At 45.2% G+C, this 24323-nt stretch overlaps 1 protein-coding gene across 1 annotated transcript in view; it reads right to left on the bottom strand.

The window, feature by feature from the left end:
- CalpC (calpain C) overlaps positions 1–24093 on the bottom strand; it is a 105735-nt gene extending 81642 nt beyond the window's left edge. The window contains exons 1-3 of the mRNA XM_070083869.1: positions 24089–24093; positions 21847–22510; positions 7298–7324 (exon numbers count right to left, since the gene is read on the bottom strand). Of these exons, the coding sequence (XP_069939970.1) occupies positions 7298–7324; positions 21847–22510; positions 24089–24093 (696 nt within the window). The remainder of the gene's footprint in view (positions 1–7297; positions 7325–21846; positions 22511–24088) is intronic.
- Between the last annotated feature and the right edge of the window lie 230 nt (positions 24094–24323).

The raw sequence follows: 24323 nt of genomic DNA, 5'->3' as shown, positions 1-24323 counted from the left end.
CTCTCATCCCCACATTTCTTATCCGCCTTAATAATTACTTGATAATATCTGAAGGGGGGATGAAGGGGGAGCGGGTTCTCATCTGTCGGGTTATATCTAGTTAAAATATTAGATTACGTGCAGAGGAGAGGGGAGGGAAGTACTAGTGGATGGAGATGAATTCGTGTCGCGAGTGTATACGTGTGTACTCACATATTTATACTCACTTGTACTCCCCTATTTGTACTTTCCTACTTGTGGTTGCAGAGATGGAGCCTCAGCTCAGGGCCCTGCCTTTAAAAATGGCCGTTCCGGGGTTTATTTTATCCTTGATTCATGAGCCCTATCATAACTGTTTTTCAAGCTGTGCACTGATCTTGCCTATATTCTTGACCACTCTGAGGTTAAAAAAAATAATGCATGACGTCACGGTGATTCACCTGTGATGTTAGCTTCCAAGTGTGCCCCCGTGTACCTGGTTCCAGTCTCTCAAACAGCCTATCGTTATCATATCTCTCGTGGTCCTTCCGTGTCCTCTAATATTATTAGATCTAGCACTGATAGTCTTTCCTTATTGTTCATACCCCCTTATCTCAGAGACTACTCTTGCTGCGAACCTCTGCACATACGTGTGTGTGTGTGTGTGTGTGTGTGTGTGTGTGTGTGTGTGTGTGTGTGTGTGTGTGTGTGTGTGTGTGTGTGTGTGTGTGTGTGTGTGCGCGTTCAATGTCTGTATTACATGTTAGTGAGGTGGGTGAAGTACACAAAGAAATACGGGGCTCTTTACAGACAATATAAATATATAACTAATATATATATATATATATATATATATATATATATATATATATATATATATATATATATATATATATATATATATATGCAAGGAATTCGCGAGAGCATGCGAAATATACACAAACACTGATCTCTGGCTGAAGGAGACTCGAACCTACGAACCTTAGGACAAGGTACGCAGTGCGTACCTTGTCCTAAGGTTCGTAGGTTCGAGTCTCCTTCAGCCAGAGATCAGTGTTTATATATATATATATATATATATATATATATATATATATATATATATATATTTGTATATAACATATACAAATACACATTTTTTTCCAACACGTCAACCGTCTCCCACCGAGGCAGGGTGATCCAAAAAAGAAACACTTTCACCATCATTCACACATAATCACTGTCTTTGCAGAGGTACCCAGATATGACAGTTTAGATGCCACTCCAAACAGCCAATATCCCAAACCCCTCCTTCAAAGTGCAGGCATTGTACTTTCCACCTCCAGGACTCAAGTCCGGCTAACCGGTTTCACTGAATCCCTTCACAAAATATTACCCTGCTCACACTCCAACAGCTCGTCAGGTCTCAAAACCCATTCGTCTCCATTTATTCCTAACACGCTCACACATGCCTGCTGCATGTCCAACCAGGGGGAAAGTAGAATGATAGCTCTAGGTCTTTCGTGTTGCAATCAACACATCATCAGGAGCTTGCAATGTTCAACCATCAGAAAATGCAAGAAAAAAGAAAGAGGCTGCCTCAGAATCCTGTGAGATGAATAACTATGGTCGTCTTCATTGAAATTACAGATTCATCCCCTTTAAATGAGTTCCTTTTAATGGACCCCTTTTCTATAGGTGCGAAAAATTCCCAAGACAATTATCAGATCTATCTATTTGTTATGTAAAGTTTTTTTTATATCATACCCAGCGTCTGTCTCACTTTGTATAACTTACAGATGTCTCCCATTAAACGTCTCCCTTTAAATGGACCCGTTTTCTCAAGTGTGGAAACTCCCAAGATAATTTGCTGTTTTTCTAGTGTTATAATATTCAACTTCTCTGACTATGGGTATTGGTATGCCTGGGGGCACTTCCTGTCTCCTGCCTACCTTCTCTCTTCCCTTCACTCCAGTTAAGGCGTTCCCTGTGATCGTATTTGCTTGGACCTCCTCTTTTCTGCAACACTGCAAGCTCCTGATATGTTGGTTTCAACACGAAAGGCCTAGCGCTATCATTCTACCCCCCCCACCCCCTGTGGTTGTTTTGCATCTTGTATCGCTTGTTCGCGATATTTGCTATAACACACACACACACACACACACACAAGGAATACACCAACAAGTGTTGGACGACATACATACAGATGAGGAGGAGGTGAAGAAACTGCTAAGGGACATCGATACCTCAAAGGCAATGGGACCGGACATCTCTCCATGGGTCCTTAGAGAGGGAGCAGATATGTTGTGCATACCACTTACCACAATCTTCAACACATCCCTGGAAACTGGGCAACTACCTGAGGTATGGAAGACGGCAAATGTAGTTCCCATTTTCAAAAAAGGAGACAGAAAAGAGGCACTAAACTATAGACCTGTGTCATTGACGTGTATAGTATGCAAAATTATGGAGAAGATTATCAGGAGGAGAGTGGTGGAGCACCTGGAACGGAACAGGAGTATAAATGCCAACCAGCACGGATTCACAGAAGGCAAATCCTGTGTCACAAACCTTCTGGAGTTTTATGATAAAATAACAGAAGTAAGACAAGAGAGAGAGGGGTAGGTTGATTGCATCTTCTTGGACTGCAAGAAGGCCTTTGACACAGTTCCTCACAAGAGATTAGTGCAGAAGCTAGAGCATCAGGCGCATATAACAGGAAGGGCACTGCAATGCATCAGAGAATACCTGACAGGGAGGCAACAACGAGTCATGGTACGTAATGATGTATCACAGTGGGCACCTGTGACGAGCGGGGTCCCACAGGGGTCGGTCCTAGGACCAGTGCTATTTTTGGTATATGTGAACGACATGACGGAAGGGTTAGACTCAGAAGTGTCCCTGTTTGCAGATGATGTGAAGTTAATGAGGAGAATTAAATCTGATGAGGACCAGGCAGGACTTCAAAGAGACCTGGACAGACTGGACACCTGGTCCAGCAAATGGCTTCTCGAATTTAATCCTGCCAAATGCAAAGTCATGAAGATAGGGGAAGGGCACAGAAGACCACAGACAGAGTATAGGCTAGGTGGCCAAAGACTGCAAACCTCACTCAAGGAGAAAGATCTTGGGGTGAGTATAACACCGAGCATGTCTCCGGAAGCACACATCAATCAGATAACTGCTGCAGCATATGGGCGCCTGGCAAACCTGAGAACAGCATTCCGACACCTTAGTAAGGAATCATTCAAGACACTGTACACCGTGTATGTCAGGCCCATACTGGAGTATGCAGCACCTGTTTGGAACCCGCACTTGATAAAGCACGTCAAGAAACTAGAGAAAGTACAAAGGTTTGCAACAAGGTTAGTTCCAGAGCTAAGGGGAATGTCCTATGAAGAAAGATTAAGGGAAATCGGCCTGACGACACTGGAGGACAGGAGGGTCAGGGGAGACATGATAACGACATATAAAATACTGCGTGGAATAGACAAGGTGGACAAGGACAGGATGTTCCAGGGAGGGGACACAGAAACAAGAGGCCACAATTGGAAGTTGAAGACACAAATGAGTCAGAGAGATAGTAGGAAGTATTTCTTCAGTCACAGAGTTGTAAGGCAGTGGAATAGCCTAGAAAATGACGTAGTGGAGGCAGGAACCATACACAGTTTTAAGACGAGGTTTGATAAAGCTCATGGAGCGGGGAGAGAGAGGGTCTAGTAGCAACCGGTGAAGAGGCGGGGCCAGGAGCTAGGACTCGACCCCTGCAACCACAAATAGGTGAGTACACACACACACACACACACACACACACATACATACAAGGTTAGTTCCAGAGCTAAGGGGAATGTCCTATGAAGAAAGATTAAGGGAAATCGGCCTGACGACACTGGAGGACAGGAGGGTCAGGGGAGACATGATAACGACATATAAAATACTGCGTGGAATAGACAAGGTGGACAAAGACAGGATGTTCCAGGGAGGGGACACAGAAACAAGAGGCCAAAATTGGAAGTTGAAGACACAAATGAGTCAGAGAGATAGTAGGAAGTATTTCTTCAGTCATAGAGTTGTAAGGCAGTGGAATAGCCTAGAAAATGACGTAGTGGAGGCAGGAACCATACACAGTTTTAAGACGAGGTTTGATAAAGCTCATGGAGCGGGGAGAGAGAGGGCCCAGTAGCAACCGGTGAAGAGGCGGGGCCAGGAGCTAAGACTCGACCCCTGCAACCACAAATAGGTGAGTACAAATAGGTGAGTACATACATACATACACACACACAAGCACACACTACACAACAATGTGTATAATCTTGGAACAAACAGAGCGAGCATTTGCACAATACTTGCCAAACTACACTGATGTAAGGTACCTAGTTCAGCTATCAAAACTTTGGGCGCCCAGTCCCTGGACTCATTACGTACCTCTGTAATCTGTAAATACCTTTGTAACTTGTCATGATTGTGACTAGACCTACCTGGAGTTCATTACCTTTGTAAATTGTGAGTTCATTACCTTTGTAAATTGTGAGTTCATTACCTCTGTAACTTGCTCAGCTATCAAAACGTTGGAGTCCAGTCCCTGGACCAATTATGTGCCTCTGTAATCTTTTGACTACCGCCCACAGGATGGGTATGGGGTGCATAATGAACATATTAAACTAACTGTAAGGCAACATACGCCAATGGCAAGTCAGGTACTATGAAACACTGACGCAACACAAGCCAACATGTCAACAAGAACATCTGTACACCTGCTAGTACAACGCATACACCTGATAATACAACTTGTACACCCTCTTACATTCTTCTCCCCCTCCCCTCCTAGTTCCACCACTCTTACATTCTTCTCCCCCTCCCCTCCTAGTTCCACCCACTCCTACATTCTTCTCCCCCTCCCATCCTAGTCCCACCCACTCCTCCTCCTCCTCCTCCTTGCTACCTCGGCTTCATATGAGAGAACTTTCTCCAGCAATCAATGACCCTAACATGCCAACAAAGCACACTGGGGTCACAGTCACAACATGGCAGTTGAACACACTGGGGTCACAGTCACAATGCTCCAGGTTGTCATATATATTTCTCGATGCCTGGAGGGAAAGGGGCGGGGCAGGGGTCAGTTGAGAGGGGACGGGGAAGGGAAAGGAGGTTGAGAGAAAAGGAGGAAAGAGAGAAAAAAGGAGGAAGGAGGGAGAAGAGGAAGAGAGGAATAACTCCAAGTTAGAACTTATACTGATGTATTTAGGTGTGTCAACATAAGAGAGGTGCTGGTGACCTTACTGGTATGTGGAATTTTAATGCTCTCAAGTTTCCCCATCTGATTTAACTTTATGGACAACCACAGGTTAGGTATTATTCCACAAGACGTGCAATTGTCACTTTCATTGTAACTATGATACAAGACGGACAGTTATCACCTTCATTGTAACTAGACTTTTCTTAAGAACATCACTCTACCGGCGCTCATTTACTCCTCTAGTGACTCGCATCTAGAGCATATCAAGCAAAACATATTTGAGAACAGAACAAATGATAGGCTAAGTCTCGCTTATGGCTCCACCATCATCATCAGTTAATGCTTCACTCTCACCTACACCTTCACCATCTTTTACACTGTGTGAATGCCAACTTAAATTATGTTTACCTGTGTGTAATTATTTCTTAGCTTGTAAAGCTTAAGAGTTTCCATTCGTAATCCTGTTAAAACCCTAATATATGTTAGTTAAAACAGATACAGATTATATAGTGAAAGTTTGGACAACCTTGGCTGTGTTTATTACTTAAATGTGGCTTGTCGAACACCTTACCGCAGCCGCCACCACTACTACTACTGGGAACGAAAGAAGTTGAAGAGTAGTTAGGAAGAGGAAGGATCTACATGGGCGAGTGCAGATTCCATGCAGAGTTTTAAGGTAAATTATGAAGTATGTGGCCAGGAAGGCAGTGTGACTATTCATCGATAATATTAAGGTTCTATGTACATTTTCAAGTTCTACAATTTCGCCTGCCTTAATGGTGGCTATTAGTACATAGTGATATTCCAACAAAACGAGTGACCATTGGTTTGATATTTCTCGGTTTTAAAAGTTTTAGTTTTCCAACCTATCATTTTTGTTTCAGGTGCGATAGCAACATTGTTGTACTTCTTGAATGTGACACAGATATCACTCTCGGGTCTCTCACAAACACTTCAGCTCTGTTGAATGATGCGAGTTTCTCTCTTGTACTTTTATCTTGTTTATTTCCTCAGTCCTTTTCATTAAACAATAAACTACGGGAAGACTTTGTTTATATCAGTCTGGAATCTCGCCGAGTCTTCTACGGAAGGTTTAAAGAGACACGAGACCAAACATTACATGTTTATTACTTTGTCGGTATCAATTATCAAGGTTTATATCATCTATGGATGCCACTCTCATTCAGATTCTAGTATTATGTACAAAGTATGCTACAGTGCTATCTATGGTTCATGTCTATGTCACATATGAGAATGCGCAAAACAGTTGGGAACAGACCTTTTCACTATAGCAGCTCCTGATTGTACCTCTTTTTTACCATTACTTTTTGTGTTCTATAAGCCAGGAAATTAAATATCCACCCACTAACAAGGGGTATATCTAACCACCGACAGGAGAACGTGCCCATCTACTGTCAAGGAAATACACACATTCACTGTCAAGGAAGGGGTATATACATCCACTAAAAAGGGAGTTTATACACCTCTTAACAAGTAGATATACACGTCACTGATAACAACAGGTGATGGCAGGAATAATACACTCTACACAGGTGATGGCAGGAATAATACACTCTACACAGGTGATGGCAGGAATAATACACTCTACACAGGTGATGGCAGGAATAATACACTATACACAGGTGATGGCAGGAATAATACACTATACACAGGTGATGGCAGGAATAATACACTCTACACAGGTGATGGCAGGAATAATGCACTCTACACAGGTGATGGCAGGAATAATACACTCTACACAGGTGGTGGCAAGAATAATCTTGAAAATCATGCATGACATTATCATGCATGACATTAAAAATCGGTTACACAAACACAATAAAATAAACTACTCCTGTAGGCCAAAATAAGAAATTATTTCTAAGAATAATAAAATATCTGCTGGTAAAAACGCAAAAAACGACTCATTTACGTAATTTAAAAAACGTTCAGTAGCCGCCATGATGTCTTATGTAAACCTTTAAGACCCATTGAATCAGAAAATAATGAGAAGCCTTGAAGTGAACCACGAGCAATTTACAGCAGCATGAAGCTACTAAATCACACGCAAAATGCACAGCCAAAGTTTCCAGACTGCTGGCAACTCCCGGATGGTTCACCAACCTGTGACTGCTCTGTACACCAAGCCACCTGGAGGTTACCTGGAGGTTATTCCGGGGATCAACGCCCCCGCGGCCCGGTCCATGACCAGGCCTCCCGATGGATCAGGGCCTGATCAACTAGGCTGTTACTGCTGGCCGCACGCAGTCCGACGTACGAGCCACAGCCCGGCTGATCCGGCACTGACTTTAGGTATCTGTCCAGCTCCCTCTTGAAGGCAGCCAGGGGTTTATTTGCAATTCCCCTAATGCTTGATGGGAGGCTGTTGAACAGTCTTGGGCCCCGGACACTTATGGTGTTTTCTCTTAGTGTACCAATGGCGCCCCTACTTTTTATTGGCGGCATTTTGCATCGCCTGCCCAGTCTTTTACTTTCGTAGGGAGTGATTTCTGTGTGCAGATTTGGGACCATTCCTTCCAAGATTTTCCAAGTGTAGATTATGATATATCTCTCCCTCCTGCGTTCCAACGAGTACAGGTCAAGTGCTTCCAAGCGTTCCCAGTAGTTAAGGTGCTTGACAGAACTTATACGTGCAGTAAAGGATCTCTGTACACTCTCTAGATCTGCGATTTCACCTGCTTTGTATGGAGATGTTAATGTACAGCAGTATTCCAGCCTAGAGAGAACAAGTGATTTGAAAAGGATCATCATGGGCTTGGCATCTCTCGTTTTGAAAGTTCTCATTATCCATCCTATCATTTTCTTTGCACGTGCGATCGTGGCACTGTTGTGATCCTTGAAAGTGAGATCCTCAGACATTACTACTCCCAGGTCCCTTACATTATTTTTCCGCCCTATTGTATGGCCGGAGTCAGTAGTATACTCTGTTCTAGTTATTATCTCCTCCAGTTTTCCATAACGGAGTAGTTGGAATTTGCCAAGGTCACCACTGGGCCGTACTGCTGAGTTTGCCACACTATACATCCTGTAAGGCGTAAATGAATCACTCTGGGAACTATCATGGTGGCTGTTACAACGTAACAGCCACCAGGATAGTTCCAAGGGTGATCCGGAGGCAGCACCTCAAGCCAACATAAACGACCTATACCAGTGACTCATTTACCCCTCACAGTGTATAGTGTGGTAAGCTCAGAAGCACGGGCAAGTGGTAACCCTGTATCATTCTCTGAGTTATTTACTTTATTTTGGTGTTTTGTCATTTGTTTTCCAGCTGTTACCTGTTATGACTAAGAACATTCTCTTTCATTAATGTAACGTAAATTTAATGGTACCCATATTCTTTTTGAAGACCTTCAACATGCTAAGCGATTACTCTAATTTGTCTGGTAGTAACTGCTGTACTTTCTGCAGCCTGTGTGGTTAGATGGGATCACCTGACCTACGAGGAAACAGTGCTACGTGACTTACGAGGAAACAGGGTTGCTTAACCTACGAAAAAATAGGGCTACCTAACCTACGGGAAAACAAGCTACCTGATCCACGAAGATACGAAAGTGTTGCCAGTGTCTCATTCAAGTACTCAACAACTCTATGATAAAGCCGTTATCAACATTCGTGTTAAACCTCGTACCACAGATTTTCAAACCAACGCTTCATGTAGTTTTATCACAGTGCACTTCAACACATCTTCATACTTGAGTATTTCGAACTTGTTTCATTTCTTGAAGATTTGTAGGTCACCCCATAGACATGTCCGATGAGTGAAAATATGTTTAGTGATGTATTTCTTCATCTGTTTCTTCCTTAAATGATGGTATGAATTCTTTTGTTCTCTGTACACTCTTATGTTTATTTACATATGTTATGGGACGAGAGGAAACAGGGGGCCTCCCTTGAGGTGTCAGTTAATATTCATCCTGGAACGTGTTATAATGTGATCACTGTTCGCAATTGTTTTTTCCCACTTTCCCGGATACATATGATCGCAATCCGTAGCGGAGACAAGGTCAAGCATGTTTACCCCCACGTGTGGGAGTCACAATCATGTGGTTATATATATATATATATATATATATATATATATATATATATATATATATATATATATATATATATATATATATATATATATATATATGAGAGAGAGAGAGAAAGATTGATATTGAGATTTAAGTGTGTAGCAATTTAACCTAAGAACTAATCCCAAAATTTTATACCTGACACTACATTAACACGGGCAAGAGCGACTAAGCGACAAATAATCCAAAGAAAACATCAAACCGTATCATAACAGAAAATTATTTAAAGTTAAATAATATAACTTAATAATAACTTAAAATTTGTAATAACATTGATAATAACAATCTTACATTGTTGACGATAACTTAATACTGGTAACAATTACTAAATATAAATAAACTTCACATACATTGGTGATCAGGACATCACAAAACTTCCGACTGGAGATGGGAGAGGTGAAGATTACAGTAAATAATGTAATGTCAAAGAAAGAGGGCTGTCAATATGCCATATGACGGTAAGAGATACGCATTTTGACAGTGGCTTGAGAACACCTGTCCTCGTATCAGGTATCGCTTCGCGTCCTTCATCCTCTTGGCTGCGACCTTGACGTCTAGATTAACATGAACAAAACCTTAATGGTTCCTTCACTGACTCTTGTGAAGTGTTCTAATGACGGGTAGTGTGACCTTAATCTCGACTTTTGACCGACCTTCATATATGTGCAAGTTTCTAAACTGTTACCAACCCGTCTTGTCAACAACAAAATCGGCAGGTTTGCAAACCATAGTTTACCCACAAGAGCACTGTGGGCACCCCGTTGAAACAGAGCAGGTTATGGGGCTTAAAAACCCTATCGACTACACAAGGACTATAGTGTTGCACGTAAACTGTTCACTACCAGGCTATAACACTTAATACTTAAAATAGGGATTAAACTTTCAAGAGAGACATACACCTCTTCATGTATATACCCTGTGAGAAAGGAAATTGTGGTCTCTGGCCTACCTGTGATACCTATTTGAAGATATAAGATCAGATATAATGATACTTCTTATGAATAATTTTCTGACCATTTTTTCGACTTTCCAAAGTCGAGAACAACTTAAACGAGATGGGTCCTACACAGATGACAGAAAGGAAATGAGTGAGTTACGCAAGTCCCAATATGACTCGGTTTTAAACGAGCCACTAACTAAACTGAGAGTCGATGACCTCAATGATTTATTTATGAGAGAGACAAAACTTGGTAGATTCGAACCTATCTGATATTACCCTGACGCCAAATGACTTCGAAAAGGCAATAAATGACATGCCCATGAACTCTGCCCCAGGCCCAGACTCACGGAACTCTGTGTTCAAGAACTGCAAGAAGTTTTTAACATCCTATGGAGAGGGAGCATGGACACAGGGGTCGTCCCACAGCTGATAAAAACAACAGACAGCCCTCTCCACAAAGGAGGCAGTAAAGCAACAGCAAAGAACTACAGACCGATAGCACTAACGTCCTACCTGGAGTTTACCTGGAGAAGGTTTCGGGGGTCAACGCCCCCGCGGCCAGGTTTGAGACCAGATCTCATGGTGGATCAGGGTCTGATCAACCAGGCTGTTACTGCTGGCCACACGCAAGCTGACGTACGAACCACAGCCCGGTTGGTCAGGTACTGACTTTAGGTGCCTGTCCAGTGCCTTCTTGAAGACAGCCAGGGGTCTATTGGTAATCCCCCTTATGTATGCTGGGAGGCAATTGAACAGTCTTGGGCCCCGGACACTTACTGTGTTGTCTCTCAGTGTACTCGTGGAGCCCCTGCTTTTCATCGGGGGAATGTTGCATCTCCTGCCGAGTTTTTTGCTTTCATATGGATTTTCGTGTGCAGGTTTGGTACCAATCCCTCCAGGACCTTCCAAGTGCATATTATCATGTATCTCTCTCGCCTGCGTTCGAGGGAATACAGATCAAGGACCTTCAACCGTTCCCTGTAGTTTAGGTGCCTTATCGCACGTATGTGTGCCCTGAAAGTTCTTTGTACACTCTCCAGGTCTGCAATGTCGCCAGCCTTGAAGGGGGCCGTTAGTGTACAGCAATATTCCAGCCTAGAGAGCACAAGCGATTTGAAGAGAATCATCATGGCCTTGGCGTCCCTAGTTTTGAAGGTTCCTATATCATAAAAATCTTTGAAAGGGTTTTAAGAAGCAAGATCGCCACTCATCTAGATAGCCATCAGTGACACAACTCAGGGCAACATGAGTTTAGAGCAGGTCACTCCTGTCTGTCCCAACTACTGGATCACTATGACAAGGTCCTGGATGCTCTAGAAGACAAAATGCGGATGTAGTATACACAGACTTTGATGGAATTAACATTGATAATGAAAAAAATGAAAGCTTAATGATAAACAAAGTATAGATTAAAAACTGTCCTGTATAATCTTAAAATAATTGGACAAATGAAAAGCTCTGGGATGATAATACAATAAATTGATCACTGGAGCATTATATTAATGGTGTCATGGAGAAGTTATTGTGCTGTACTCCCAAGTAATAATTTCTCCATGACACCATTAATATAATGCTCCAGTGATCAATTTATTGTATTATCATCCCAGAGCTTTTCATTTGTCCAATTATTTTAAGATTATACAGAACAGTTTTTAATCTATACTTTGTTTATCATTTTCACTTTTTCATTATCAATGTTAATTCCATCATTAATTTGTCACCTACCTTAATTTATCTTAGAGAACTGTAATGATTTGGAGAAAAATCTGAAGGTCGCATTTGTCCCTAGTATTATTATTATAATATAATAATATTCGTGGGAAGCACTAAACCCATACGAGTTATACAGCACTTTTTTTCCACAGAAAATTTGGAAAATATTGGTATGGTACTACCGCATCCCGTACCTTTATAATGACAACCACACTACTCCAACAACAGTGGCTGATTTTATAATAAGAACAAGAAGTACTCTTGTAGAGGCAGTTTAGGAGTACCTTTGATATACCTTTGAAAAATTTCGAGAGTATATCTACTCTCTGAGCCCGGCCATGGGCCAGGCTCGTCTGGTGCTCGCCTGGTCAACCAGGCTGTTGCTGGAGGAGGCCCGCTGCCCCACATATCCATCACAGCCTGATTGATCTGGCACCTGGTGAAGATACTTTCTAGTTTCCTCTTGAAGGCTTCAACACGTGTTCCAGCAGTGTTTCTGATATCTTCTGGTAAGATGTTGAAAAGTCTGGGACCCCGGATGTTGATACAGTGTTCCCTTATTGTCCCCACCGCACCCCTGCTCCTCACTGGGTTTATTTTACACTTCCTCCCATATCTCTCACTCCAGTATGTTGTTATGGCAGTGTGCAGATTTGGGACCAAGCCCTCGAGTACCTTCCAGGTATATATTATCATGTATCTCTCTCTCTCTCTCTCTCCGCTCCAATGAGTACATGTTCAAGACTTGCAGGTGTTCCCAGTAGTTTAGGTGCTTTACTGGCTCAATGTGAGCCGTAAACGATCTCTGTATTTGTTCCAGCTCCGATATTTCTCCTGCCATGAACGGGGCCGTCAGCACCGAGCAATATTCTGAGTGAGGGAGCACTAGCGATTTGAAGAGTGTCACCATCGGCATTGTTTCCCTTGTTTTGAAAGTTCTCAATACCCACCCCGTCATCTTCCTGGCTGTCGTGATCTTTGTCTTGTTATGGTCTTTAAAAGAAAGGTCGGCTGACATAATTATTCCTAGGTCTTTTACGTGTTCCTTACGTTCTATTTGGTGACCCTCTTGAGTTTTGTATATAGTGCTCCTTTTGAGTTCTTCATTCTTTCCATACCTAAGCAGCTGAAACTTATCACCATTGAACGTCATGTTGTTCTCCACTGCCCACTGGAAAACCCTGTTTATGTCTTCCTGTACTTTTTCAGTGTTCTCTACCGTACTGACTTTCATGCTTATTTTAGTGTCATCTGCAAATGATGATACAAAAGTGTGCCGGGTGTTTTTGTCTATGTCTGCTATGAAGATGAGGAACAGCAGAGGTGCCAGGACAGTGCCTTGGGGCACTGAGCTTTTGACCTCGCTGATGCTGGATCTTGCCCTGTTCACTACTACTTTGTGTATTGTGTGTTAGGAAACCGAAAATCCATCTGCCTATCTTCCCCGTAATGCACATGGCCTTCATTTTGTGCGCTATCACTCCATGATCGCATTTGTCAAACGCCTTTGCAAAATCTGTGTAAATCACATCTGCGTTTTGGTCGTCTTCCAGTGCCTCCGTAATTCTGTCATAATAGTTCAGCAGCTGTGACAGACATGATCGTCCTGCTCTAAAACCATGCTGGTTCGGGGTTATGTTGGTTGTGCTGGTCCATGAAATTTGTAACCTGCCGTCTCATCACTCTTTCGAAGATTTTTATGATGGGAAAGGTTAGGGCTACTGGTCTGTAATTTTTAGCTAGTGCTCTACTACCTCCCTTGTGTAAAGGAGCTATGTCTGCACTCTTTAAGGCCTCCGGTATTTCAGCTAGATCTAAGCTCTTTCTCCAAAGAATACTGAGACCTCTTCAAGGGGGGCTCCTTGGCGTGGTGAAGAGGCTCTTGGTCTGAGGAATTAGCCCTGTCGGTCTTCTTCCTCAGACCGAACCTAATTACCCCCCATTCTCCCCTCCCCTATCCCATCCTCCCCATCCTCCCCTTTTTCCATTCCTCCTCCTCCTCACCCCTCCCTTTTGCCCTTCCTCTTTTTGGCCTTTGGGATTTCTCCCACAGGCGCGCTAGTTCCTAGGTAGGGGAAAGGACACCGGGGTCCATCCCATTCCGTTGAGGTTCTTGGCAGTGGCGTAGTTTGCCGTGGAATCTGGATTGCCTGGGGATGTCCCGATCCCTCTCCAGTATCCCGGAGTAGCTTTGGGTGTCTTTCGGGCGACGGGTGTATCTCTGGAAGCCACCTTTCGGATTCCGGGGGTGGTGGCCGAAGGAGGTATGCTTTGTGGCAGATATCCGGCTGCCCTCTCTTTTGTCCACCGAGGTAGCTCGGCAGATGTGAGGTTGCTATCCCGGATTGCTGGTTTACTGGCATGAAGGGTAGGGTATGGCACGGGTTCCATGCTGCATCTGCGCTACTAGCGGTGCTGAGGTCCTCTTGGGCGCGGAGGGAGATTTCCGGCCCTTTCATTCCTCCTGGGAACTATTCCTCCCCGCTCCCCCCTTTTTTTATTCTTTCTTTTATTTTTATTTTCTTCTTTTTTTTTCTTAAAAACAAAAAGCAAAAGAGTAACCTAACCATGGCAGCCCTAGTCCATGAACCCACTACCCCCAGGCCCCTTCTTGATATCGCACCCCATTCTGACCCTGCCTTGTGTTTAGACCACTCTTCGGACACTCCTGATGCCCCTGTACCTCTTGCTGGTGCTGTTTCCTCACCCGCTTCAGGTACCGGAGCTTCGACTGACTCCTTCGATTTGTCTGAACTCCGCTCTCCTTTGACTATGCTTCCGGCTTCTCCCTCTACAGTACGGCAATTTTCGAATCGCCCGCCCATTTTACGCCGGACCAACTCCGGTCCTACTCCTAAACGCCAACGTCAATCTCCTGATGATGCTCCTTTGTTACCTTCCCATTCTACTTGGAAAAGACCGACACGCCAAGCACTCCCTCTCCACGCTCAGTTTCGGACCACACAATGGACTAAATTCTTTACTTTAAGACCGACTTCTTCTTCTGCCTACCTTTCTGACCATAGTATTGGCAAAGCGCTCCTGCGTCATGTTGGTAGAGATATTTCATTTCATGCTCTCAAGAGCGGTATGCGCATCATCACTGTCCAGAATGCTACCTAAGCTCATGATCTTTCTCTCCTTTCGAATATCGATACTACTCCTATCACTATTGAAAAACATCTTTCTCTCAATTCTTGTAGTGGTACTGTCATTCTGCCCCATACCATAGTCCAACAGAATTTCCAGTCATGTGGCAATGACATTTTTGAACAGCTGGAACTCCAGGATCTCCCAATCCTCAAAGTAGACACTTATGTGCTTCCTGCCCGGGGGCGGAGACGTTACCCTTGCAATGTGGCTCGTTTAACTTTTGACAGCCGAGAACTCCCGTCCTCTGTATATGTCGCGGGACATCGGTTACAAGTTCAAAATGTGATACCTACACCGCAACAATGTAGAAATTGCTGGCGTTTTGGCCACCCAGCGAAATATTGCAGATCTATGGCCGAATGCCCAGTCTGTGGTGCCGACGACCATTCTAATACATCTTGCAGTCAACCTCCATCTTGTCTTAATTGTAATGAAGCTCACCCTTCGTACTCCCGCCGTTGCCAGGTCTACTTAAATGAACGTGAAATCCGTTGCCTCAAAGAGGCAGAAGGTCTCCCTTATGCTATGGCAGTTACTCATCTCCGCCTCCAAGGGAGACTACCCCGTGTTTCTTATTCTCGTGTTTCCAAACATCCCCCCACTTCTGGGGTCTCATCTTCTGCAGCCTCCTCTGTTATTACCCCTCCCATAGCCACTACGGCATCTAATCCTTTTGCTGTCCTTGGCTCTGACGTCCCGACTACAACTCAGTCTGTTCTCACATCTTCGCATCCTTCCTCACAAGCCCCAGTATTGACAAGACCTCGTACGACACCTAATACCAATCGCCCCTCTACTCAGAAGTCCAAAAAATCCACATTGCTCAAATCTTCTTTGCCCCTTCCTTCCCTTCTTCCACCTCCACACTTTACCTTTCCAGTCTCTGTACCTAGTTCTTCCCCTCTCTCTGGCTCTATTACAAGTGTGGAGATTCACCCTCCTCCTCGTACATGCCTTCCACCCCGTCCCCTCCCAAGTTTCTCCCTCTTCTGCCACCTCCCAGGTTTCTGCCTCTTCTGTCCCCCCCCCTCACACTTCATCTCCAGTCCCTTACACTCTTCCCTCCCCCTCTACTTTGGTACAGTCCATTACTGTCCCAATCTTTACTCACCCTCCTCCTATCTCCAATATGGTCTCCCATACATCTTTGAATTCAGAAACACTTGAAGCCATTTCAGAATATATTGCAGAGACTAAACCTTCCATGGACACTGATTCACTTCCTGTTCCTTCTCTTCCTTCTCCTCCATCTTCACAACCCCATTCTTGTCAACGCTCCATTCCTTCGCTACTTGAACGTCTTCCAATGCCACCACACGTTGACTTTTCTAACCCCTCTAGTCCGTAGGTGCCTTTACCTACAGATTCCTGGTATTTTCTTCATCGCCAATCATGGCCTATTTACAGTGGAATATCCGCAGCCTCAGGGGTAATCGGGGTGAGCTTCAGATGTTGCTTTCCAGGTTTTCCCCTGTTGGTGCTTGCTTACAAGAACCAAAATTACACTCGGCTGTTTTCCAACCTATCTCAGGCTATAATTTATTGTATTCTTCGGATCCTTTCTCAGATGGGACCTTTAATGAAAGTGCCCTTCTTCTACGCAATGGTATTCCGTACTGTCAACTATTTGTCCATACCTCGCTGCATTACACTGCAGCCCGTATCCACTTGAATAAGTGGTTTACAATATGTTCTTTATATCTCTCTCCTTCTCGGACATTATCTATCCCGGATATTGCCTTTCTTGTTTCATCCTTACTGCCACCACTTCTGTTACTTGGTGATTTTAATGCCCACCATTTCCTCTGGGGGGGTCTCATTGTGACTCACGTGGCATCCAGTTGGAGGCTTTTCTCGCCTCTCACCCCCTCCATGTTTTAAATACGGGTACTCCCACCCATTTTGATCCTCGTACTCATACTCTCTCTTGCATCGATCTATCAGTCTGCTCTTCCTCCACTGCACTAGACTTCACCTGGTCTGTTCTACCAGACTTACATGACAGCGATCATTTTCCGATCATTCTTACTTCTCCTTCCTATTCACCACCTTTCCGTAGCCCTCGCTGGCAATTTGATCGGGCAAATTGGGATCTTTACTCACACCTCACTGCTTTTAGTGAGGTTCCTTCTTCATCCTCCATTGATGAGCTCCTACACATCTTCTCAACGTCAGTTTATACCGCAGCTTCTCATTCTATACCCCAAACCTCAGGCAGGCATTCTCAGAAGTGCGTGCCTTGGTGGTCTCCTGCTTGTGCTCGTGCAGTACGTTTGAAACATGCTGCATGGGGCAGGTACCGGTACAATAGAACCGCTGAGAGACTTCTTGATTTTAAGCAGAAGCGTGCAATCGCTCGCCGTGTCATCCGTGAAGCTAAACGCACTTGTTGGCGAGACTGTTTCCACCATCACCTCTGCTTCTTCTATGAGTGCAGTCTGGAAAAAAGTGAGGAAATTGAGTGGTAAATACTCTCCTGACCCGGCTCCTGTTCTACGGGTTGCTGGTGTTGATGTAGCAAACCCTCTCGACATTGCCATTGAACTTGGCACACATCTGGTCCGTATTTCCCGAGGGCTCCATCTATGCCCCTCGTTTCTTTCCTCAAAGTCTGCCAGAGAGTTAGTACCCTTGGACTTTTCTTCTCTCAGAGAAGAACAGTATAATGTGCCTTTTACACTTCAAGAACTGGAGGCAACGCTCTCAGCTTGCCGATCATCGGCAGCTGGGCCTGACGACATTCATATTCGTATGTTACAACATTTACATCGGTCAGCCCTTGTAGTCCTCTTACACCTCTTCAATCTTATTTGGGCACAAGGAGTTCTTCCCCAGCTGTGGAAATCTGCCATTGTTCTCCCTTTCCGCAAACCGGGTACTACAGGACATGATGCCTCCCACTATCGCCCCATCGCTCTTACTAGTGCAGTTTGCAAAGTGATGGAACGTCTCGTAAATCGACGTTTAATATGGTATTTAGAGACACACAACAGTCTCTCCGCTAGTCAATATGGCTTTCATAAGGGTCGTTCTACCATAGACCCCTTACTATGCTTGGATACGTATGTTCGTAATGCCTTTGCGAATAATCACTCGGTTATTGCCATATTTTTTGACCTTGAGAAGGCATATGACACAACTTGGAGGTATAATATTTTGGCCCAGGCCCATTCCTTAGGCCTCCGAGGCAATCTACCATCCTTCCTTAAGAACTTTTTAACTGACAGACATTTCCGTGTTCGAGTCAATAATGTTCCTTCCCCGGACTTCGTCCAAGCTGAAGGTGTCCCTCAGGGATGTGTTCTAAGCACAACACTTTTTCTCCTTGCTATAAATGATTTGGCCTCTGTTCTTCCACCCAATATTTGGTCATCACTCTATGTTGATGACTTCGCTATTGCTTGTGCAGGTGCTGACTGTCGCCTTATTGCAGTTTCTCTCCAGCATGCGGTCGACCGTGTTTCCACTTGGGCCACCACGCATGGGTTTAAATTTTCAAGTACCAAAACTCACCAAATTACTTTCACTAGACGCTCTGTTATCTCCGATCATCCTTTGTATCTCTATGGCTCCCGTATCCCCGAACGTGATACAGTCAGGTTTCTAGGCCTTCTCTTTGACCATCGGTTATCCTGGAAACCTCACATTACCTCTCTGAAGGCAACTTGTCACAGCCGGCTAAACCTTCTTAAAACCCTTGCTCATCTTTCCTGGGGAGCTAATCGTCGAACTCTGCTTCGCCTACATTCAGCCCTCGTTTTATCGAAACTCGATTATGGTGACCAGATTTATTCCGTGGCCTCTCCTGCTACTCTCTCTAGCCTTAACTCTATCCATCACCAAGGATTACGTTTGTGCCTTGGTGCTTTTCGCTCTTCCCCTGTTGAGAGCCTCTGTACAGAAGCGAATGTTCCATCCTTGTCTGATCGCCGTGATGCCCATTGCCTTCGCTACTATGTACGCTCTCACGATCTACACAATCCTTCCATTTATAGAATGGTCACCGATATTAGTAGACATTCTTTATTCGTTCACCGCCCCTGTTTGCTCCGTCCCTTTTCTCTTCGCCTACATTCACTCTTGTCTTCCCTTCAGTTACCACCTTTATATGTTCATGTAGCATCTCACTTTTCCCTAACCCCCTGGGAAGTTCCAGCTGTTCGGGTCTGTTCTTTCTCACTCCCTTGCTCAAAAGCTCAACTGCCTACGGTGGCTTCCCGCTCTCTTTTTCTTGATCACTTCCACTCCCATTCTCATGCCACCGCTGTGTACACAGATGGCTCTAAGTCTTCAGACGGCGTCGGATTCGCAGCAGTGTTTCCGGACAGCGTCGTGCAGGGGCATTTACTATCTTCAGCTAGCATTTTTACTGCTGAACTGTATGCCATTCTTGCAGCACTTATTAGTATCGCATCTATGCCTGTGTCATCATTTGTAGTAGTCTCAGACTCCCTTAGTGCTCTACAGGCTATACGAAAATTTGATACATCTCATCCCCTAGTTCTCTGTATCCAACTTTGGCTATGCCGTATCTCTACCAAACATAAAGATATTGTTTTTTGTTGGGTCCCTGGTCATGTCGACGTGCAGGGCAATGAACAGGCAGACACTGCTGCGCGGTCAGCAGTACATGACCTACCGATTTCCTATCGAGGTGTTCCATTTCTGGACTATTTTGCTACAATAGCTACCCACCTTCGCACCCGTTGGCAACAACGTTGGTCAACTCTGCTCGGTAACAAACTTCATTCTATTAAACCGAGCATAGGTTACTGGCCGTCTTCTTGTCATCAGTGCCGAGGTTGGGAGACCACTCTCTCCCGCCTTCGCATTGGCCACACTCGTCTTACTCATGGGTATCTCATGGAGAGGCACCCTGTTCCTCTCTGTGAGCAGTGTCAAGTTCCAGTATCGATTAGCCACATTCTGTTAGACTGCCCTCTCTATCAACGAGCAAGCAGAATTTACCTCCAATGTCGTCTTCGTTCTACTACTCTCTCTTTACCTTCCCTTCTTGCTGATGGACCCTCCTTTAATCCTGACTCTCTCATTGACTTCTTGACAACGACTGATTTACTCCACAAACTCTGATGATACTTTTCGCACTCCCCTCAGCCCTTTCTAGTTCAGTCTCTTGCTGCCCTTTACCCTTTCACCATCCACTACCCCGCTGTTATCCGTAACCTATTACTCATCCATCTCCCTTTTGCCACCTGATGCCCTCGCTTCCTTCCTGCCCTGCAGCGCTGTATAGTCCTTGTGGCTTAGCGCTTCTTTTTGATTATAATAATAATGCATTCTCAGCTCATATACTAAAAAACAGAGGACTGATCCCCGGCAAGGGTGAAATGTTGGGAATGTTTCCTTTCACCTACCCTGTTCACCTAGCATGAAATAGGTACCCGGTGTTTGAGTCGCATCCTGGGGAAGAAGAGTAAAGAACCACATTGGAAATGAGGCAGTCTCCCACGACATACTCACTTTATTGGGTTATCTTGGGTAGCTAACCCTCCTGATTAAAACTCCGAAAAAAATCTGCTGTGAGAGAGTAACACTAGTTACCCTTCATTACCTGCGGGAGGGTAACACTATCTTAAGTCACCCTTGACTGCTCTCTCTTACTCTGACATCCTGCTGTGGGAGAGGTTTAATACCAGTGCTGAATAGCTAGCCTCCTGCGTCAAGTCTTGCCTCGTTGGTTTGGTTATGGTTGTTATTGGGTACTGATGGTGAATACTGGGAGGGGATGTTGATAGTGAGTGGTTAGAGAACAAGAAAAAAAGATAGCAGAAGACTGTTTAAGTGACATGTTATAGTAATGCTGATCTTGCTTGAGAATGCCGTTCACAATGAAACATATATGCCTGGGATGTTTCAGGCTCTTTCCTCACTCACCGCGTCCATTATTCTTCCATTCCTCTCAAACTTCATTCTTGGTGTCATCAGCATTTCTTTCGTTCCTTCTGGTATATCATGCATTAACACACTCTTCGTCCAATCATCACAGCTCATTTATTATTAATAGCTACGATTTATCTTTGATGATTATTATAATAATCAAGGGGGAAGCGCTAAACCCGCAGGATTATACAGCGCCTGCGTGGGGGGGATGTGGATGGTATTCAGGCTTAATTCAGGGAACTAGAGCACAGATCAAGTTCCCTAGATCAAGAGCCCCTCACCAGCGTCAAGGACCTCCCTTGAGGGGTTATCTTTGATGAGATCTATTTTGACTACACAGATGACAGTGCAACGGTAATGGGAGGGATCTTGTGGTGGAGGGCGCTTATGATCTGGAGGACGGGGGCATGTGGTGGGGGCTGGACAATGATATGGATGCAGGGGACCTGTAGTGGAGGAAGGGTTGAATTTGAGTTGAAGGAAGGTGAGGAGAGGAAGAGTAAACTGCTTTGTCAATTGCATAGTGATTGAGTTGAGATGCATGACTCGTGAATGACGGATGAGAGAACTTTTCATTTTATGGATTCATCAGCTTTTCCTTTCATTGTATTCGCGACTTTTCGTTTTCATTTTTTAACTTATTTTGTTGTACAAGGTTATGGTCATTAAGTATGGTGATGAGCGAGCGAACGTCTTGAGTAATGAAACACATGATAATGGAAAGACGTACGTAGAAAAAGATTGGGGAGTGAAAAAGCGGGGAAGAGGAAGGGAAGGAAAGGCATCCACTGCCTGAGAAGTATCAACCAGAGGATGGGGCATCCACTACCTGAGGAGCATAAACCAGAGGATGGGGCATCCACTACCTGAGGAGCATAAACCAGAGGATGGGGCATCCACTGCCTGAGAAGTATCAACCAGAGGATGGGGCATCCACTGCCTGAGGAACATAAACCAGAGGATGGGGCATCCACTACCTGAGGAGCATAAACCAGAGGATGGGGCATCCACTGCGTAAGGAACATAAACCAGAGGATGGGGCATCCACTGCCTGAGGAGCATAAACCAGAGGATGGGGCATCCACTGCCTGAGGAGCATAAACCAGAGGATGGGGCATCCACTGCCTGAGTAACATAAACCAGAGGATGGGGCATCCACTGCCTGAGTAACATAAACCAGAGGATGGGGCATCCACTGCCTGAGGAACATAAACCAGAGGATGGGGCATCCACTGCCTGAGGAGCATAAACCAGAGGTGGGGCATCCACTGCCTGAGAAGTATCAACCAGAGGATGGGGCATCCACTGCCTGAGGAACATAAACCAGAGGATGGGGCATCCACTGCCTGAGGAACATAAACCAGAGGATGGGGCATCCACTGCCTGAGGAGCATAAACCAGAGGATGGGGCATCCACTGCCTGAGGAACATAAACCAGAGGATGGGGCATCCACTGTCTGAGGAACATAAACCAGAGGTGGGGCATCCACTGCCTGAGGAGCATAAACCAGAGGATGGGGTACCCACTGCCTGAGGAGCATAAACCAGAGGATGGGGCATCCACTGCCTGAGGAGCATCAAACACTAGATGGGGCATCCACTGTCTGACGAACATGAACCAGAGGATGGGGCATCCACTGCCTGAGGAACATAAACCAGAGGATGGGGCATCCAATGCCTAAGAAGCTTAAACCAGAGGAGGGGGGCATTCACTGTCTGATGAGCATCAACCAGAGGAGGGGGGCATTAAGTTAAGATAAGATTTCGTTCGGATTTTTAACCCCGGAGGGTTAGCCACCCAGGATAACCCAAGAAAGTCAGTGCGCCATCGAGGACTGTCTAACTTATTTCCATTGGGGTCCTTAATCTTGTCCCCCAGGATGCGACCCACACCAGTCGACTAACACCCAGGTACCTATTTGCTGCTAGGTGAACAGGACAACAGGTGTAAGGAAACGTGTCGAAATGTTTCCACCCGCCGGGAATCGAACCCGGGCCCTCCGTGTGTGAAGCGGGAGCTTTAGCCACCAGGCCACTGTTTGATGAGAACCAACCAGAGGAGAGGGCATCCTCTGTCTGATGAGCATCAACTAGAGGAGGGGGCATCCACTGCCTGAGAAGCATAAACCAGAGGGGGCATCCATTACCAGAGGAGCATCAACCAGAGGGGGGCATCCACTGCCAGAGGAGCATCAACCAGAGGAGGGGGCATCCACTGCCAGAGGAGCATCAACCAGAAGAGGGGGGCATCCACTGCCAGAGGAGAATCAACCAGAGGAGGGGGGCATCCACTGCCAGAGGAGAATCAACCAGAGGAGGCATCCACTGCCAAATAAGCAACAACCAGAGGAGGGGCCATCCAGCCTGAAAGGCATAAATCAGAGGAGGTGGCATCCACTGCCTGATGAGCATCTGAGCATCATCCAGAGTAGGGGGCATCCACTGCCTGAAAAGCATAAACCAGAGTAGGGGGCATCCACTGCCTGAGAAGCATAAACCAGAGGAGGGGGCATCCACTGCTTGAGGAGCATCAACCAGAGGAGGAGGACGGAGCATCAACCAGAGGAGGACGGAGCATCAACCAGAGGAGGACGGAGCATCAACCAGAGGAGGGGACGGATGGCACCGACTTCTTCAATGTCAACCATTAACTTAGTGAGATGTCTGCCTGAGGCAGGTGATGACAGATTACATTAGCTACTGAGAAAGCACAGAGAATACCGGTCTCTAGAGAGCATGAAATTACTGCTGGAGTTGATGGGTGGGAATGAGTGTACCAAACTTAACACTGCTGGAGTTGATGGGTGGGAATGAGTGTACCAAACTTAACACTGCTGGAGTTGATGGGTGGGAATGAGTGTACCAAACTTAACACTGCTGGAGTTGATGGGTGGGAATGAGTGTACCAAACTTAACACTGCTGGAGTTGATGGGTGGGAATGAGTGTACCAAACTTAACACTGCTGGAGTTGATGGGTGGGAATGAGTGTACCAAACTTAACACTGCTGGAGTTGATGGCCAGGAAGTGAAATCTGACTTTGTTTTAGGTATGAAGCGGATCTGTACCTCGTAAACAAGACAGCCAAGAATCTTCGTCTGAAACTTACGGCATGCTCGTGGCTCACTTGGTAGCGGCCTCAACTCATACTGAGGTTCAACCCTGAACGAGCAGAAACGCTGCGCATGTTCCCTTATACCGGCTTCCCTGTTCTCCTAGTAGTAAGTATTTGGGTGTTAAGTGTCTGGCATGGGTTACATCATGGGGAAGGGAAGAGGATTAAAGGGCCCCAGTAGAAATAAGCCACAGGAACTTTCTATAAAATGTCACTCATGACAGATTCG

This window comes from Cherax quadricarinatus, chromosome 11, assembly GCF_038502225.1.
Source record: "Cherax quadricarinatus isolate ZL_2023a chromosome 11, ASM3850222v1, whole genome shotgun sequence".
Taxonomy (NCBI): Eukaryota; Metazoa; Arthropoda; class Malacostraca; order Decapoda; family Parastacidae; genus Cherax; species Cherax quadricarinatus.
The sequence above is the reverse complement of the archived record's forward strand: the minus strand, read 5'-3'. Positions and strand labels throughout refer to the sequence as shown.